Raw genomic sequence first — 19,473 nt, forward strand, 5'->3', positions numbered from 1 at the left:
GGACTTGTATTCACTATGGCCAGTTCATAATGCCAGAGCTAAATCAGTATCATGGAAGCTTTACCACAGTCTCTAACAGTTTAATCATATTTAAGTAGCAAAGTACTGTATGTAAATGTGTTTAATTGGAAAAAAAATTCATGGTCAAGAAGAAAAGATAGATAAAAAAAACACAATAAAACAGAAATTTTCCTTTCTGCTGTAATACACTGTATTAGACATCTCATTGCAAATCCTCCTCCGCCTGAAAACCCCACAGCAATCTTCAGCCAGAAAAACAAAATGTAAAACAAATGCAGAGACCGTTTGGGAGACATTTTCTATAAGCTGTAAAGTCTTGCAAATAAAAGATGAGCACTTCAGCGCAATTTGTCTAATTTCTAGTTCCATTATATAAGCATAGACACTGGTCGACTGCCATAATAGTAGCAATCACGACTGGGCAATGTTTTTAGGCATTTGTATATAATCAGAGGCAGATGCTGTTTACATTTTACATTATGTCAAGAAATGCTGCACAGGAGGGAAGAGGGACGTGGCACTTTCGGAAATGCTTTTTTCTTTTCTTTTCTCTCGGACAGAATTAAGATACAAGAGAACACAACACCAAGAGATAACAGATATGTCTTTCATACAAGAGATACTGTCAACAGCAGACTAAAGCTTGTGAGAGATCAAGAGAAGTAACTTATAGTAGCCCCTTTATGTAACACATTCAGAGGTTATATTGTACCATCAATTAATATTGTTTGGCTAGACCTTTGGCCTTTTTTTTCCCCAAAGCATTCACTCATGATTACAGCATCCCAAATAGCATATACTCCTGGATGACTGCACTCGCAAGTTCAGCAGCAGTTCTAGGCTTAATGTAGGAGATCAACATCTGAGGGTCATGTCAGTCAAGTGCCAGCGTTCCATTAGACTCGCGTCAGGGGACTGGGTTGGGATCTTACTGCAGCCCTGTGTGCTGGAGCACCATCTTCTATAATGGCTTGTTGGTACATACAGATGGAAAGCACTGGGCACTATTCTCACAATGTTTAACTTAAATTAAGTATGTAGTCCCAACAATTTTTCTCACCTGTTTTAGAGAGAGTTAGAAGTTTATCCTCACAGGTCCAGAAAAATGTAATCCAATTTTATTACTTTTTTTTTTTTTTTAAATGAAAGACAATGGCGACTACTGTCAATGTTGGCTTTTCTTTAAGAGTGTATTTTAATGGTTTCAAATGTCTGTCTGTATTAAAGCCTTTGTAGAGTGATCCAAAGACAAATGGCAGATTACTCAAAATATGAGATTTCCCACAGTGTAGCTAACAAAACCATAGATGGGAACTGATGTACGTGTTTCATCTCTTGACAATTTCTTTCTCTTTTTCTTAAACATATTCTTAATTCCATTTCTAAGGGCATAATGGTCATTCATTTTTATGAAATGTTTTATACACTACTCCAAAAAATGAAGGAGCAAACATTAAATATGACAATAATAAAACCATGAAGATACACTCAAAAACGTTAGGTAGACCTTTTACGTGTTCTTCTATAAATTATGACAGCTGTTGAGATCAGCTACCTCCAGTTTAAAAGCAAGAACCTTTATTTTGACTTCAGATTTGATCAACTGGCTGCTCAGGTGATAACATTTGTTTTTGCTGGTTTGGGAATTATGGCTTCTAACGATGCCAGGAGGCGGTAGATGAGGATTTCTGACTGAAGTCCCAACTGCCAGACCTGTTCAAATGCTGGAATCTGGGGATGCATAAAGATGTGTAGCAGGTGAATTTGGTGTGTTCCTTTTATTGTTTCCAGATTGTGGACACGTTCTCAAACCACTGGTTTGTACCCTAGATGTCCTGGACAAGGTTGTGGGAGGTTAACCACACCACGCAAAGACCGATCTCCACAAAACGTGCCGTGAGGAATCGCCACCCCACTGCACATGGGCTCAATCCACTTCAGAACAGCAACAGGGGTCAACATAAGTGACCAAACTGTAAGAAACCGATTGAAGGAGTCTGGTTTAATGAAAAAAAAAAAAGACCAGCTACAGCTCCAAAACTGACTCCACAACACCAGAACTGGCAGCTTCGTCATTGGGCATCTGTTTTGTACACTCTAATGAATCAAAAGTTTAACTGTCCTCTACTGATCGACTTGTTTGTGTATGGAGGCTTCAAAGAGAAATTTGGCTCAATGCAACATTGTTGAATGCGAATGTTTTGGGGGGGGACTTGCTTATGGTGTGGGGAGGGATAGTGGAGGTTGCACAGATCTTACTGTGCTTCCAAGGGACCTTAATCCCACAAAGCAGATTTGGGACCTTCTAGTAAATTGTGTTCATCAGCGTTGTAACCCACCATGTGATATCAGAGCTTGGTGTTGCACTGACTGAAGAATGGGACAAGATCCCATCAGCTGTCTGACTAGAAGCAAGCCCCGTCACCAGGGGAGCCCATACTTGATAACGAGACATTTGTTTGGACCATTTTCAAACTCTGAAAAATTGATCTCCAGAGACCGAGTATGGTCGTTTTGATTTCCACTGGGAAAATGTATTTATCAGTTAATTTTAGAGTGTAAAGAGTACTGCCTTGAAATACTCAAATTTGATTCCTGTGGTTACTTGTATTTCAGAAATGCAGCTCCTTTCAATTTCTGGAGTATCCAATGGTTAATAACTTAATTATAGATTTTGTCCACATAAATAATATTGAATACAATCCTTGGATTGAAATTATCCCTTTAATTCAGACCGTATTTATGTTCCAGGTGCCATTGCTCCAAAAATTCCAGCTAATCTTTTTACTTTGTCAGACAACCTTAAAATGTGGTAATGCCTCTATGCAGACAGATGAAAATAATGTCCATTTTTTGAATTTGTGAAGGTTAATTAAAAGAACAAACCAACACCCCAAAAAAAAAAATGATGTAAGGACTAATGTGTGGGCATCCCTGAGTTGTTTTAACATCCACACTGCGTCTCTATAGCTATTTCAAGAGGCCTTGAGAGACGGTGACTCACACAAACATAAAATAATTCTATCCATTTTACTGCTTCAGTTGAGGCTGTCGGTCAAAGACTGTCAACTTGTATTGCAATCATTTAGACAACCAAAATACAGTTGTTACACCAACATAAGGCCCCTTAAAAGGAATGATGCAGTTTCACAGAATTACATTGGTTTCAAAACATTAGAGAGAAACATTTTAACCGACTAAGGGGAAAAAAAGACTTGATTATTTTTAATTCTCCCAAGAATAATCAGGCTTAATTTAATAGACAACTCTTTTATTCTTGATAGCAGGTCACTTTTATGTAGACAACTGCCAGGGTGATTTCTGTACTGTATGTCAGTGCAAATGCTTTTAAAATAGGCTCCTTAAAGCAAAACACAGAACTGTATACTGTATACAGTATAGAGCATGAACAGTCACTTTTAATGTGCAGGCCTATTTCACTTCGGAATCCTACAATAAGTAGAACTTGTCAAAAGATTTTGGCCTAAGAGGGACATCGGTTGAGGAAGGTTGGAAACAAGAGCAGCTGAGGGTTCGATCACAGCTGGTGCCTCTCAGTGCCTTACCCCTGGATCAAAAGCATGTGACTGGGGTAAGATCCTTCACCTTCAAGACAGCTGCCCTCTTCAACAGACCAGACAAGCCGTCAGCATTACAATTTTAAGTCTTGTTCTAAGAATCCCAACTCATGGTATTTAGGGGATGGACTCAATGACTTGGGCACACACATACAGTAAAGTCTGTGACACAGTGTATAGAGCAACTCCACTCTCCTTTCTCGATTAATTTCAAACTGTCAAGCAGCTAATACACTGAAAATATGTAATTACCTCAGGAGATTACTGGCACAACTACTGGTTGAGCCTCCTCATTCTTAGCAAGAGACCAGTTTTCGGGCTCTTGCAACCACCAGGGTGAAAACATTTAAACACCCCAGGATTTTAAGTTACTGGAGTTCTCGCACAACAGATACAGTTTGAATAAAAATAATGGAACGGATACAATTCAGTATAAAGCAAAGGATACAAATCCAATGCACACCTAATTTGTTATGGCCAGTCTCAGTGTGCATGCCATTGGGATTTGCAATGGTCATGTACAGTAGATTACTTCAGTTTACCAGTTTTCTAAAGTTACATCAGATACTCCCTATAGGAACAGGTGGAGAGTTTGATTCCTGTACACTAAGGCTATTTAAACAATAGTTATTTTTTGCTCTACTTTATGTGATCCCTCCACTTTCTTACTAATAGCCAGCAATGAAGGGTTCTAGCATCATTTTTATGTTAATAATCCCACTGCAGACACAGATGATAAATAATCACATTAACATTTTCACAGCACAGAACACTTCCAATAAGTTACATGTAGCAATGTCACCAGTTACACAAACGTATACAACAACGTCAACACCTTGTGATAAATACAGTACATTAGTGTAGACAAGGGATACCCTACTTCTCCCCCTTGAAGTAGATGTTACCTTGGGGACATCCCACAGGTATTAAAAGTCTGATATTTGAAGATAGATAACTACAACACTTTTGGCTTCTCATCGACTCTTAAGATTGTGAAACTGTACTGTACAGAATGTAGCTGGTTTTCAGAAGGAATGGGCAATTGGGTTCTAATCAAGGAAGGGTTAAACAAAACATTTAAAAAGCACAATATATATAGATAAAAACGGGTGGTAGGGTCACTTGTTTGAATTAGTGCAGGTCAACTAGACTTTTTTTTTTTCTTCTGTTGACTACTTACGGCTATCGTAGCAGATGTTCCCCAGGGCCCGGCCAGTTTGTAGAAGCACGTCCTGATCTTTGCAGTTTAGCAGTTGCACCAGGGGCGGGATCAATCCAGCTTCCACACAAGGGCTCCGCATGAATTCTGGAACAGTGTAGACATTTCATTAAAACACGTTGCTCTTTGTTAGTCATGCTCAGTTAACATGGTTTTATCTTTTTGACCTTAAATGTCCTTGTACTTTTACATGCTGTGCCTGGGTTTGAGTATTTCATCTTCTCTCACTGTGCTTGGGGTGTTTGGATAATGGTTAATATTACAGTATTGTCCCTTAATGTTAGAGGGTTGAATTCGCCACATAAACGTACATGGTCCTGGATCTCCTGCGCAGGAAAAATACTGATGTAGTGTTACTACAGGAAACACATTTAATGCCCAAGGATACACTCCGACTTCAAAATAATCGTTATAAACTAATTGTTGCTTCTGGGGATGCCTCGCGAACAAAGGGAGAGTTAATACTGAAGAAACAAAATATACATTTAACAATTAAGAGTCAGCTCTGATCTACTGTGCCTCCATTCAAGGTAAAAATGTGGCATTTGTTAGTATATACGCGGCCACCACATTGGACCCTGTATTCTTTCTATGGCTTACCAAAGAGTTATTATCGTTGGCAGCGTATACGCTGGTTATTGGGGCTGATATGAACACACATGCTTTGATTGCAAACTACATAAATCCAATATTTGTATCACTAACACACAAACTTCAGCCTCTAAAGCACTCCGACATTTACAAGGATTGATTATATCCTTTCATCCCCTGAGCTACACTCTTCTGCAGGGAATGTAGAGTTTCTCCCTCGCTGTCTCTCAGATCATAATGCAGTTTTAACTGTTTTTAACTTATCTACTATCCAGGGCAAACCATCCAGGTGGAGGTTCAATACTACACTTCTCCAGAATCATGAATTTCTCTCACAGCTTAAACCAAAACTGACAGAATTTATTAATATGGTTTTAATATGGTGTCGTATCCAGCGCTGGTTTGGGCCTTGATCAAGGGCTTTGTGCGTGACAATACGATTTGGTTCTCCTCTGCATTTGATCTCCCAGTTAGAGCTGAGTTGCAGTAAAGTGGAACAGGCTCTGAAATCTAATTACAGTAGATATGTCAAACTTAACAGCGGAAAAGGAGGATTGAACAACCCATTAAGACAGCAAGTTGAGTATTATTCTGATGGCAGGCGACCAAGCTGTCTGCTTGCTCTACATCAGGAAAGTAGACTCAATATCCAATCGATTAACTCCCCTGTAAAGGGTCTGTGAAAGGATCACTTGCAGTGCGCAGATGTGGTGACGTCAGACCAGAACAGAAACCAAAACAAGTAATGGCGGGGCAAACTGAAACGCTACGGCGTTCAGTTATTTTATTAAATAATAAAACAAACAAAAGATTTAAACAAACACAAATGACCCAAAACAAAAGGCACGTTGGCCAAACAAATAAAAAAATAAGTCTTGTGCTGGTCATGAGGCTATCCTAGAGTTCTAGGACCTTGTTTCTCATTTTAACACTCACAATACTACTCTGTTCTTCTATTTTAGACTAAGATCCGCATTGAAAACATATCAGATTCCCTGGGGTCCTAACTTAATTTGTCATCCGGTAGTGGATTGGGTCCTGGGGGCAAGGGCATGGTCTCCCACATGTATACGCGTCTCGCAGCACACTCACCTGCTCTTCTTTCTGCTCCAAAGCTATGGGACTAAGATCTAGCACAGTGGGTTGGAACTATAGATTGGAAGCGGTGTGGGAAAGGATTCTTTGACACTCTAAAAATATTAACCATCAGTTTATACACTACAAAATCTGTCACAGAACCCATATGACGCTTCAAAAGAGGCACTGTATGAGGCTAGGCCCCCATCCCTTTTGCGATCTGTGTATCCTGGGGATACCCGGAACCTTGATACATGTGCTGTAGGACAGTCCGGATGTGCAGAGTTTTTGGGGACAGTTAGCCGACACCCTTTCCTCTCTTATCGGGAGGCACTTCCCACAGGACTCTGCCCTCTTTCTCTTGAATGATGACTCCTCTTTCTGGGAAAGAAAATGATTGTCCAACACTGGCTCCCTCCTCATCAGCTCTCCAAGCGACACTGGCTGCAGCTGTTCTTAGACATTATTTTTCTGGAAATGTCTTCAGCCAAAGTAAACGGAGCTAAAGCTGCCACCCTTCTGATGTGGAGGGACTCTGCAAATATGATCAAGGACTTACTATTATCTTGATATTTATTTATATATTTAATGATTTATTACTAATTTAAGGCTTATGTGTGGGAGGGGGGTGGGGTGGTTGTCTTTTTTTTGTATAAACTTGTTTAATAAAAACATAATTAGAGAGAAGGAGGTTTAAATGAGGTTTGAAACTCCTACTCACAACAGCACAACAGGTCGATTTAAATAACCCCACCTCTGTGATAATAACAGAAGCATTACTTGCACTTTGTGTTACTGTCTGTTAATGCCCTGACCCTGGATCGGACTATGGTTTTTATCTAGTGATGGGAACCTCTTATTTCCACCCGAACACCAATCACCTAAATAACCCTAAGTCCTGAACTAGTTCATAGAGGGTCCATAAACTTAATCTCAGGCTGTGAAACTCTGTTTAAATGTGGGAGTAGAAACAATCCACACTATGAATCTACGAGCATTCTCCAGGTTTTCTACACCTCTTGCTTGCAGATTGTTCCTGACACTCTGTATTAACTGCTGTTGATAAGGTTGCATGTCCCTGGAATGCTGCTCAAAACCTGCGGATAATAATTACAGGCTCAGACTTTTCTTCTCTATCTCTCTGCTCTTGTTGGGTCTTGTAAGGTATCCATGGGAACTAGACGGCACTTGATGCAAGACGAAAAGTAAATTACAACAGTTTTTGTTTACCTGATAGACCACGCTAACTCTTAAAGTTCTCGTCTCAATTTTCTCGAATGCAAGCCATTTTACAAAATCTTTAGTTGCTGAATTTCATAAATAGGTATTTACCTTTTCTATAATAGGTATTTACCTTAAATATCTTCTCGCTATCGTTTTGATCACCTTTGACAACTTATCTCCATCCTTGTGACTAACTCCACACTAGACCAATGCAGCATTAAAGACCACCCTCTGTTCTTACACGCTGTCTCTGCAACCCTCTCGAGAAACCATTTTACAGTGGTTATATGTCAAGAAGCAAGATAAAAATGAAACCACATGCTTTTAAGTTTCTTGTACAACACTACATGACAGCCAGTAAGTGGCATGCCACTTTTTATCATGCTTTTCCTTAAATCGGACTAGTTTCCTTAAATCGGACGTGGCAGCATAAACAAACTGAAATGCTGATATTGTAACTCTATTTCACGATAACTGTTTGAAAGAGGGATGCAACGGTTATGAGTTTCCCATACCGAAATTGAACTGAAACCGTCACATGCATAAAATTCCAAACACAACAATCCCAACAAAAGATAAAACCAAATTTTGTTTTGTACAACGAAAAAGAGGCGGCAGTCTCAGCACTAAGCTGGAGGCATTTTCAGGAGCTCATCGCACACTTTGCTGCATGTAGACGGTTCTTATTAAACATTCCTTAATAATTTCAATATGGTAGCATAAATCTAAAGTTATGACACGACTTACCTGATTGATTTTACCTGCCCTTAGTAGGGATAACTGCAGCTTCATATTTAGCCTGGGTGTTCAAGTTTTTTGATGAAAGATGCTGATGCTAGTACTAGCAGGCATACCCACACACTTTTGTTAAATAAATGCATCCTAATAAGTGAAAAACTGAAGATTTAAGTTTTTTAGTTAGAGAAGAAAAAAAAGTCTGTTGTGTCTGTTAACAAATGTAATAAAATATGCTGAACTGAATAAAACAGCCTAATACAAAAGTACTGAAAGAAAAGAAAATGTTAGTTGATATCTCGAACTAGTGTGAAACTGTAAAAAAAAGTGAAAGGGATACTGCAGACAAATATCTGGAAGCTGCTTTAAATGAGATGCTTCTGTGAGCCAGTCAGTTTATTTCTATTAAGGTTGCTTCATTTACTGTGCATGAATTGACATATGTTTAATTTGTCTGATTACTTCGTTGCTGCATTCTAAAATAGGCACACCGATTTTAATTTAAGTATAAGTGCTTTACCCATAGTTATTTGTATTATAGTAAATAGGCTATAATAAACCAGTATACTAAAGGAGAACTTTGTGTATGATTTTTTGGGGGGGCTGATGGCAGGCCTGTGTTTTTGCCAACATAAATCTAGGTGACATTTTAAATTAGAAGTGTTTCCTCATCAGAAACTATTTTAAAAAGCTGCCAAACATCGCATTCACTTTGAAGCCAACACCTTGATTAAATTATTGCAATTTCAAAAACCATGAGCTGCAGTTCTACTCAGACGTGATTTGCCACTTACACTGAGCACGACGACAAGGAGAATACCAGGAAAATAATAGTTGAATGTCTCTTAATACATTATTTTATTCTTTCTACATTGTGTCTAATCGTATAATACATTGGTATGAGTGATGCAATCATACTGTATTATGCTAATTTATCACAGTTGGGGAAAAAAATATATATAATCTTAACAGACTTGCATCCCTAGTTTGAAAATTAATTAATTTACTGTAGAAGAAGTACAGTCTGGTTCCAGAAACATGCACATTTTAATTGAGGCTCAAGCCAGGTGTTTAAGTGTGAGATAAAGCCTCTTCATAGTTCTTGCCAAGTCTCAAAAGCCTGTTAGCAATCAGACTGCAGCTGTACTTTGTAAGCTATTAAGAAAACAATTTATTATCCTGGGATTGCTGCTTTCAGCTCATTTATAAATGCATGCTATTTTGAAACCGAGAATTGTTTTTAACCATTCAAATAGATATACTTGAAGCAATGCCAAGGACACAGTATTGAAAAAGACCAATTTGATTCGGCACCTCTAATAGACATTTGCTGTTTTGGATTAAAATGAAGGGGCATATTTGACAATTGTCCCAATAAACCCAATGTCCCCATGCATTTCAGCATTTGCTTCAACTGCAGTAAGTTAGCTGAGGGATAATGTACAGTTATGCCTGCTCTGCCATTTACCTATGGTGAAAGGACTATATTAAGAGGAGATTATTGCTATTATAAAACAAAAACAACACTTATTTTGTATGTGCTGATATTAGAATGTGCTGGTAAGTCAGTAACAAGCCTGCACTCCACTGGGATTGTAATGGACTATTCAGTCTACGTGTACTGCACAGTTATGATTGTGTATAAAAATGGCACATGAAGAAGACAGCTCCTGTCCTCCCTCCGAAACACCAAAAACAAACAAGCTAAATGACATAGATGCTAACAATGTCACTGCCTTCTGTCTCTCAGCCAAGTGCCATCTGGTGCACAGTCAGACGAGGAGATCCAAAGAGCAGTTTATTTTATGCTCCCAATTAATAAATGAACAGTTTTGTGATGAAGTTTTGTACATGTTTGTTTTATCTGTTTGTGTACCCCACCCCCCTGACAACTGTTCTCAAACAAATGTCTGGATTTAATGCTAGCGACTCAAAGAAGAACAAAATGCTGAGAAATCCATCTTAATGTAGTTATACAGTTTAAACAAGAATTACATAAACAGTAAAGCAGTGGGCAGGCTTGTGATGTGGTCATTTTATAACCCTCTTGTGACCCCCCAATGGAAATATATCTTCATGTGCAGTTTTCATTCATAGAGTTCTGCTGGATAGAGTGGGACGTATTGACACTGAGGCCCTGTCCACACTATGCCTTTAAACCGTATTAGTTGCATTTAAGCTGGCTTAAAAGTGCTAAATACGGTTTGCGTCCACACTACGCAGCATTTAATACTGTACTCGAGAACCGGACTCGAGACCACCTCAGGAGGTATGTTTGGCGAAATACTCAGAGCAGGCGTCTGAAGGACTTGCTATCAGTGTACACTCGTTATTCATTTTTATGCTTCAAAAAATCTGTCAGGACATCTCTGTTAAACTAGTGGGGAAAATAACAAAAACACAGCGTTAAATTAGGCGACTGCAAAAATGAAATGCGAGTTAAAAGTAGGATCGGGAATGAACAAATTACGCAATTTGTCAGCTCTGTTTGAAATAAAATTAAGAGGACCAGAATTAGGCTCAGGCAAGATATGAAGGTAAAAACAAAGATTGTTTTGTAATTAACAGCCTTTTCTGAGTTTAATTATAACACAGAATCAGCTCAATTTGTTTAAAGGGACTTCTCCTGATTAAAAATAAAACCTGAAAACTTCAAGCCCTACTTGTGTGTGTGTTCGGATTTACTTTTTCCACAGTACTTGTTATATTTCATTTATGCAATATGGACCTCTTTTAATATGGGGCATAACACGTTATTTTAAAATAAAATACAGTGCATTGTGGGATACTAGCGTATTAATTTCCACGGTTCGTTGCGCTGCTGGGAATTGTAACTGAACTATTCTAATGGTATGTGGATGCATTAAGCCTGTCTAAAACATGAAACGGTACTTCAGTGTGGACGCTTTGAGCTGTATTAATTAGAGCGGTTTCAAGTACGGTTCTCGAGATCGGTTATGTAGTGTGGACAGGGCCTAAAACACTGCTAATGAACATGAGGAAAGTAGATGAGGACAACATAAATAATATTTATAACAATACAACAAGGGGGAACTAAAATGCACAATGCAACATGAAATAGAAAACATAATTATGACAAAAGACCACTAAGTAAAACTTAAATGTAATGCTATTCACAATAAAAAAAATAAGCTGACAAGTGGTAGGAGGAAAACTGAAGATGTTCCAGCAGAGAAAGTTCTTGTGGAAAACCTCACCATTTTTGGCTACTTCAGCTATGATGTTAGCAACTTTTGGCGTGCAGGAAGAATGTGGACCCAGCAGACCAGGGAACACCTGGAGGATCCCATTTTCTTGGATTTTTTCACTGGCTTCAGCATCTGAAACAAAAGGAACCACAGAACTACTGTTACTGTGAGTAAACAGGAGATGCTCCAACAATGCCTCAACAGAGACACAGTCCTCTATGACTCTTCACAAGAAAACGTTCAGACATTATTTTGTTTTGGATTTTTCTGCATTTCACCCGCACCCAATTATTTATAGGCAGAGTTGGGCACGTTACTGAAAAAAAGTAACATATTACTCGCTACTCGTTTCTTCCAGAAAAAAATTATATAAAATGTCCTTACATTTTGATTGTAATCTGTAAAGCTTGAGTAGAGTTCGACTGAAATAAATTTATATAGGATAAACGTCAGTAAAACCACTGGCTATTTTTTTTATTTTCTTACCAAAAATTATAATTTAGAAATCATCTCTAGTTTGTGTAGTTTTTATACTTGCTGTCTGTCCCGTCTCCCTTCCGCTCTGTATGGCAAGATGTTGCTGTCAGTCATCTTAGTGGTCCCTTAACCCTATGATGCCTACTAGGAATGACTATAAATTGTGCATGTATCCAACAACTTTCTATTGCAGCACTTGTAGTTTAATAATCATAAACCACAAATTAATACCCAATATATCAACAGATCTTTCCGATGATATCATTTGTTTTGTTGTAGGATGTTTTAGATTTTGTCTTATAAGCAACGCCTCAAAAAAAAAATTGAAATATAATTGTAATAATAATATTTCAAAAATGTGCACATTTTCATATTTTTCCAAACAATTTAGGAAAAACAGTTTGAGTAAATGGGAGATGTGCAATTTAATGAGGATTTCAAATATTTAGTCAGAATTGAAATTGCTAGTACAGTTGCAGAGCTACATAAGGTTTTGTAATGCAAAAAAAAAAAGGTCATAAAAGAGCTGAAATGGTGGATGTAGAACTGAACGTGAAACTGAAGAAGCCTGGAAATATAATATTATCCCGTTTGTGATTAAAGTTAATTAATTATGTGTAGAGGTCTCAATATGTATGCCACACAAGATGTTGAGTATGTTTATTATTATTATTATTTTTATTTCTTTATAAAAAAAAAAAAAAAAAAAAAAACAACTTGTGAATACTGTATATAATTATATATAATTTTTGTATAGGGTTGTGGCAGGATAGCGGCAGAGGGAAGACTCAGAGACAGAAAGTGCAGTGAAACCAAAATATTTTAATTAACAAAACACAAATAAAAAGGCACGATAGCCAACCAAAAAGACAAACACAAAACAGGCTTTAAACAAACCCCAAAAAAACCCCACTCACACTCTCTCTCTCTCTCTCTCTCTCTCTCTCTAACACACGTCTTCTCTCTGTTACAAACACTCTTCTCCTAACAAACACTCTCCCCCTAACAAACCCAACCACTCCCTTTTATACAGGTGCCTGGGCTAATTGGGCAAGTCGCACCTCATTAGCCCAGGCACATTCCACACATACTCACTGAACCACACCCCAAACTCACTCACATCCACTCTAAACAATACAAAAAACACAGAACCACCACAAAATAGGCTGCACCCCATCACAAGGGTAAAAAAAAATATATACCACTAATAAACAGCTAAATAATAATAAAAGTAATGACTACAGCTAAATACTTATCCATCGTTTACACACACAGAAACAAAGTACATTCATAATAATAAACAAATTAATGATAAAACAACACTGGCATGGCAAACATACTAAGTTAGCTAGCTAGAGATCAGACAGATGTCTTATTTACTTACGCCTCCATTCAGAGAAACATTTTCAAAACAGGACATAAAATAAAATAAAAACATAAATAATTAAAAATAACAGTAAAACATTTATAAGAGGAATATCTTAGATGTTTTTTTCAGTAAAAATGCTACTAGTTCCTACTACAGTAAAAATGGGGGGCCAAGTTTGTCCAAATTGTGTATTTTTTTTTTTTTACATATCATCATTACAGGGCTGACTCTTTGTTAGCTGCTTTTTTAGATATCACATCTCTAACTTTGCCGTTTCTGTACAGGTGTAATGTGCTTTTAGACAAACTCTCTCTGCAGTAAGCTGACCCCTGAATGACCCAGTGCCATTACTGTTATCTCCCAGATAAGGTACTTCCGCACGCTTCACCTTTTTGTTGTATGGTATTCCTAACGTTTCTTAGTCAAATGTTTCTTAACTGCAGGCCCGGAAGGCGGCAGGGCAGCAAAAAAACAAAAAATGAAAGCAAGGAATCAGCATTATGTGCGAAGCACCGCTCCCATGAGATTTAGCACCACGGTAACCACTGAAGAATCCCATCCAAACATTGGTATGGAGTGATCGATCGTAATTTGAGTTCACTCTATCTATTGTTCTATAGAGAAAATTGCTTTATGACTGACTTAACGTCATCCGTTCAGGAAGTAAGCTACTAGACAGGCATTGATTTTTGCCATCAAAACAAGAATTTGGTAAGTTAATAATTTCAACTCATTTGAATTTACGGTAGTTTGACAGCATACCAATGCTAATAAAATGTGTTCAATTCCGATCTCTGAAGTCCCAAATCAATCAATAATAATAAAAAAATAATAATAATAATCTGAATGTTGCCAATCACATGACACTGGCAATATTACTAACCTGCAAATAGATTGGCGAACCCTTTTTAAATGGAACCCGACCTGGACATGAGCTGAATTCAGCGGTAAATTTTTAAAATGACTAGCTAAACTACTGTCATCACATTAAAATCTTTCTACTTATGTCGTTATTACGAGGTGACCAGACGGCTCTGTGTCACCGGTGAGACACTTTTCTTCCGAAGACACTATTTGGCATAACCCGGGACAGGCTGAGACAGTTTAGGTTTACAGACCCATCATCACCAATGCATTTAAGACAGGTGTGTAGGGTTATTCAATTGATCCGTGATAAGCCATTTGTGTATTTCAATTACAACTGAGAAATGTATTAATAATACTGATAAACTTGTGAAGTGCTGTATTTCGTGTTTGTGTATTTACTGCCTTCGTGCTTACCCTTAAGAAAAAAGAAAAGAAGGTACGCATTGGACTTGTGCAACGCATGACGTTAGTTTAATTATAGTGCTGTGTGTAATTAGTATTGGGGAAGACAGTAGTCGGCATGACAACTTCTGTGTTGCCCTTTCTGTGAAGTGTCTGTACAAGTTTGTATTTTCAAAACGTACCGTACATTGGGAGTGTTTTTTTGATAATATTGCCATGATGTAATGAGTTCTGTTTTCAGGTTACAGTGCCTTGCATAAGTATTCACCCCCTTGGACTTTTCCTTGGACAACACATTATTAGATCATTTGACTGCACAGATTCATGTTGAATTGTGATCCATAATGTGTGCTTAGCTTATTCCAACATTAGTATCTGCCCCACAACCTACCGTTTTAAAATGGTTGGATATTTCCCTATAGTGTTGTGTTCTTCTGTAGAATAGTTGTTAAGCAAGACAAAGCTAATTTGCAATATCAAAAGGAACATTAATGCTTTTGCCAAAACACATTTCAACCAGCACATTTAGTTTCATATTACAGTTTAAAAAGATGATGTTATTGAAGTTTTGAAACATACAAATCCCATATACTGTGGGATACCCAATTTAAAATCTGTGCATTTTACAAAACAGAAACCATGTTATATACGAGCATACCGAGCGATTGCACAATACAAGCTGAATCAAAAATCATCACCTGACTGATATGGTGCCATGCAAGGCTTTGCCTAGGGCGGCAAGTTACCTAGCACCAGTCCTGGCTAGCTGTGACAGACTTCCATGCTCATATCCACTTGTCTTTGGTCAGGTTGCCGCAGACACAGAAACAAAAGCACTAGACTTTCAACTGTATCCATAACTCAACCCCCTGGCTTTTGTTCCACTCTTCTTAATTAAACCAAATGAATAAAATGTAAGCAGCATCATGAGGATGATGGCACAGTAAATCAGAGCAGAGCACACTTGAAAGGAATCTAAATTTCTATTTAGTTAATGATCAGTTCTACTAATTGCTGTCACTGGCAATAGAAGTATAGTTTATTCTGAGCTAATATTGTTTGTATTTGCTTTATTGCTGACTGTAATAGCAAACACACAAAACAAATTGGAATTTTCATTTGATCAAATCCCTAAAAAAGTCCCTTGGTGTCCAAAAGGCTCCATTCTGTCTTCACTGAGTGATTGTATTGTGAACAGCAGTAACACAAACTAGATGAATAGTCCAATTAGGCCTTTCGGGACAATCTGAATGGTTTAGTGGTACTTCCTTGTGGCTCTTCAAGCCTAGAACCTTGTTTGAAATATTTGATTGAAACCTTTAACTTAACTTTCTAGGTTCAATCAGAAATAGTTACGAACCTGGTCTGAATAAAATTCTTTCCTGTTCAGTGTTATGAGAACAGACAAGCTTCAACTTTGAGATTAATGCATGTGTTATAATCGCTGCAACAAAAAAAAAACCTAGCTGCAACTCAGCAAGTCAAGGTAAAGTAATGCAGTATCTACCATATTCATTCCCTGTGCCTTGAAAGACCAGCCAGAGATGTGATCTTAAACACAGACGAGGCCAATAAACGTGACTTGGAGTGTGGGTTGATATCCCAGCACTGTGCTGCCTGGAAAGTACAGTACAGCAGGGTAGCAGAATGTCAAAAATCTTCGGGGCACAGCGTCTGACTACCGGTTCTAAAATATAGGCACACAATTACCAAACTTTAAATGTTCTAAATACCAACAATCACAGATGTTCCCACTTTAAAATTATATACAAACAGGAATATGAATATTGTATTCTTCCAGAAATTTCAATAATGCAACACATGCAATCCTAGGTGACCCTTTTAATGGTTTCAGAATATACATTTTGAAATGATATACCGTATACTGTACTGTTAGTTGTAAACACTGAGAGCAACTCTTTTTGAAAACATTCAAAGCTTAATGCAAACATACATTGTTAAATCTGTTCTCTGTTGAGTTATTTGGTTGCATCCACAGGCTTTTATCATTGTAATCTACAAAACTGTAGTCCTGAAAGCCTAAAATCACATCTTCAGCTCTTCACAGGCTTTATTTAATATGCCTCCCACCCCTTCCTGGCAGAGCTGCCACAACAGTTGCCTTCTAAAACCATGCTATGTCTTGACACTGCCATTCACTGTCAACATGGAACTGTGACAGAACTGGCATGTTGAAGGGGGCGTTGAAGGAGCTTTTCAAAGTGAACAGGTCCCCCGCCGTGTGTTTGTGAACAGCTGTTGATTGTGACATTATCAGTACGTACACTAGAGCGGACATAACTATTCTTAGATAAGGTTCTAGAGAGAGTTGTTGCAGCTCTTAACTCTTGGTATATTCGAGAAGTTACAGACTGGTTCTCGTGCTGCACATAGCGCCAAGACGGCCCTTATTAGAGTTGTGAACAATCTGCTGATAAACTCTGGCTTTCCATCAGTATTAATTCTTCTTGATCTAAGTGCTGCCTTTGATACTGTTGGCCAGTGGTCGGCAATTCAATTTGAAGGCGGGCCAAATGACCCGCGGGCGACTTGCAAACCCCCTCAGTAAAAAAAAACAAAACTGGTCAAGCAGGTTGAAAACAAACCAAAAAGGGAAAAAAGTAGTAACAACTGTGATAGTATGTCTTTATAACCTCCAAATAAATATCAGTTAAATAATATTGCATCTGTGTTGTAGCTATTAAGAGACAAATTAGTTTAGTTTAACATTCCGATATGTTGTAAGTGAAACGTAACTCACTCCTAACGATGACAGACTTTATTGTACAGCTGAAAGACAATTTCAGGGCTCGCTTTGACTTCAGCAATCCCAGGTAGGTAATCGTTTTTGTCCGTGATCTGTTTTCATTCAACCTCGATGGTGATTTCTCGTCCCATGCAAGTGCTTCCTGCAATCGACGAAGCAGCAACTAGAACTAGTGTTATATTTGCAGGCATCATTGTTGTTGAAAACTGAATTCATTAACAAAGCAAATCTGGAATCATTCTGTTCCATCTATATATGTCCAGACAACTACCGCTGGCTCTGTTTGTGCTCTCCATGTTTGGATCTACTTACACATGCGAAGTGGCTTATCCCATAATTAATGCAATATTAGAAACAGATGCACGAAACAGGCTGACACAAGAATCTTTGGAGGACTGCCTACGTATCGCCGTCACGTCTATCACACCTGGTGTTCTAAAGCTGATCGCAGAACGAAAGTGCCATTTTTCTCATTGAAATTGTCATAACGCAAATGTATGCTACTTTTGAATTGTGTTTTGTGTTATTCTGCGTTCCTGTCTGTCATATGAGGATTCCAGTACCATAGCAAGGCATAAATGTATCATCACAATCAGCAAGTACTGTACTTTGGAATCGATATTGCAAAACACTTAATTTTGTGCTTACTCGCAAGAAATATATGAAGGTCATACGGGGAATCCCCCATGACAGCCCCCTTGTGGTAATATTAAAATGAAGTTCCACTCTCGCTCAGCCCTTGATACAACCTTGCCAAGAGACACCTGTCTGCGGGCCGTCATTTGCCAACCACTGCTGCAGAACATTCCATCCTACTGAATCGTCTTGAAAGCACAGTAGGACTGTCTGGCCTTGTCCTATCCTGGTTCAAATCTTATCTTTCTGATATGTTCCAGTTCGTCTCAATTGGGGAGGTAAAAATCATCATTATGGGAAGTTGTCTGTGGTGTTCCACAGGGCTCTATTCTAGGTCCCTTGCTGTTTTCATTATATATGCTACCGTTCAGTGACACCATCCGCAGACACGGAGTGAACTTCCATTGCTATGCTGATGATACCCAGCTATATTTGCCCCTAAAACCAAGAATTTCTTCTGCCTCAGTGTTATTAGCTACTTGACTTACAGACATCAATCATTGCATGTCACAGAATTTTCTAATGTTGAATTCAGATAACATAGAGGTTATGCTAGTGGGATCACAGAACCAAACTAAAGGAAATGTGGGATTACATGAGCTCGACCCTTGCAGTCTCTCATCAAAATCTAAACTAGAAACTAAGAGTTTAGGGGTCATCTTTGATCCTGATTTATCATTTAAGACTCATATTAGGGAAGTTACTAAAGTATCTTTCTACCATTTGAGAAATATAGCCAAACTTAGACCAACTATTTCTGTATCTGATGCCGAGAGACTAATGCATGCTTTTGTTTCATCTAGAATTGATTATTGTAATGCACTTTTTTCTGGTGTACCAAAACGTGTGGTATCCAGCTTGCACTTGTTCAGAATACCACCACTACAATTCTGACTAAAACTAAGAAAAGTGAACATATTACCCGTTTTGGCCTCTTTACATTGGAACCCTGTGCAGTATAGAATTGATTTTAAGATTGTGCGGTTAACTTACAAGGCCCTGAATGGATTAGCACCAAGTTATTTGCAGGAGTTAATGACCCTGTATCTTCCAATCCGCACTCTAAGATCACAGGACGGGGCTGCTGGTTATTCCTAGGGTCAACAAAAGCAACACGGAAGGTAAGTCTTTTTCTTGTAGAGCTCCTAATTTATGGAATGCTCTGCCTTTGCTCTGCGTTTGTCAGAGAAGCTGGGACCGTTACAGTTTAAGTCAAGACTAAAAATGCAGTTTTATAAAATGGCTTTCTTATCTTAGTGGGTTTTAATGTAACTATAAAATTGCTGCTTTTGTATTATTTT

The 19,473-nt window shown here is 38.2% G+C and overlaps 1 protein-coding gene across 3 annotated transcripts in view; it reads right to left on the reverse strand.

The window, feature by feature from the left end:
- Positions 1–19,473, reverse strand: part of LOC117421356 (rap1 GTPase-GDP dissociation stimulator 1-like) — an 84,091-nt gene that overhangs the window by 32,687 nt on the left and 31,931 nt on the right. For all 3 annotated transcript variants that reach the window (XM_034035657.3, XM_034035658.3, XM_034035656.3), the window contains exons 3-4: positions 11,664–11,786; positions 4,780–4,905 (exon numbers count right to left, since the gene is read on the reverse strand). In XM_034035657.3, the coding sequence (XP_033891548.2) occupies positions 4,780–4,905; positions 11,664–11,786 (249 nt within the window). The remainder of the gene's footprint in view (positions 1–4,779; positions 4,906–11,663; positions 11,787–19,473) is intronic.

Source organism: Acipenser ruthenus, chromosome 1 (assembly GCF_902713425.1).
Source record: "Acipenser ruthenus chromosome 1, fAciRut3.2 maternal haplotype, whole genome shotgun sequence".
Taxonomy (NCBI): domain Eukaryota; kingdom Metazoa; phylum Chordata; class Actinopteri; order Acipenseriformes; family Acipenseridae; genus Acipenser; species Acipenser ruthenus.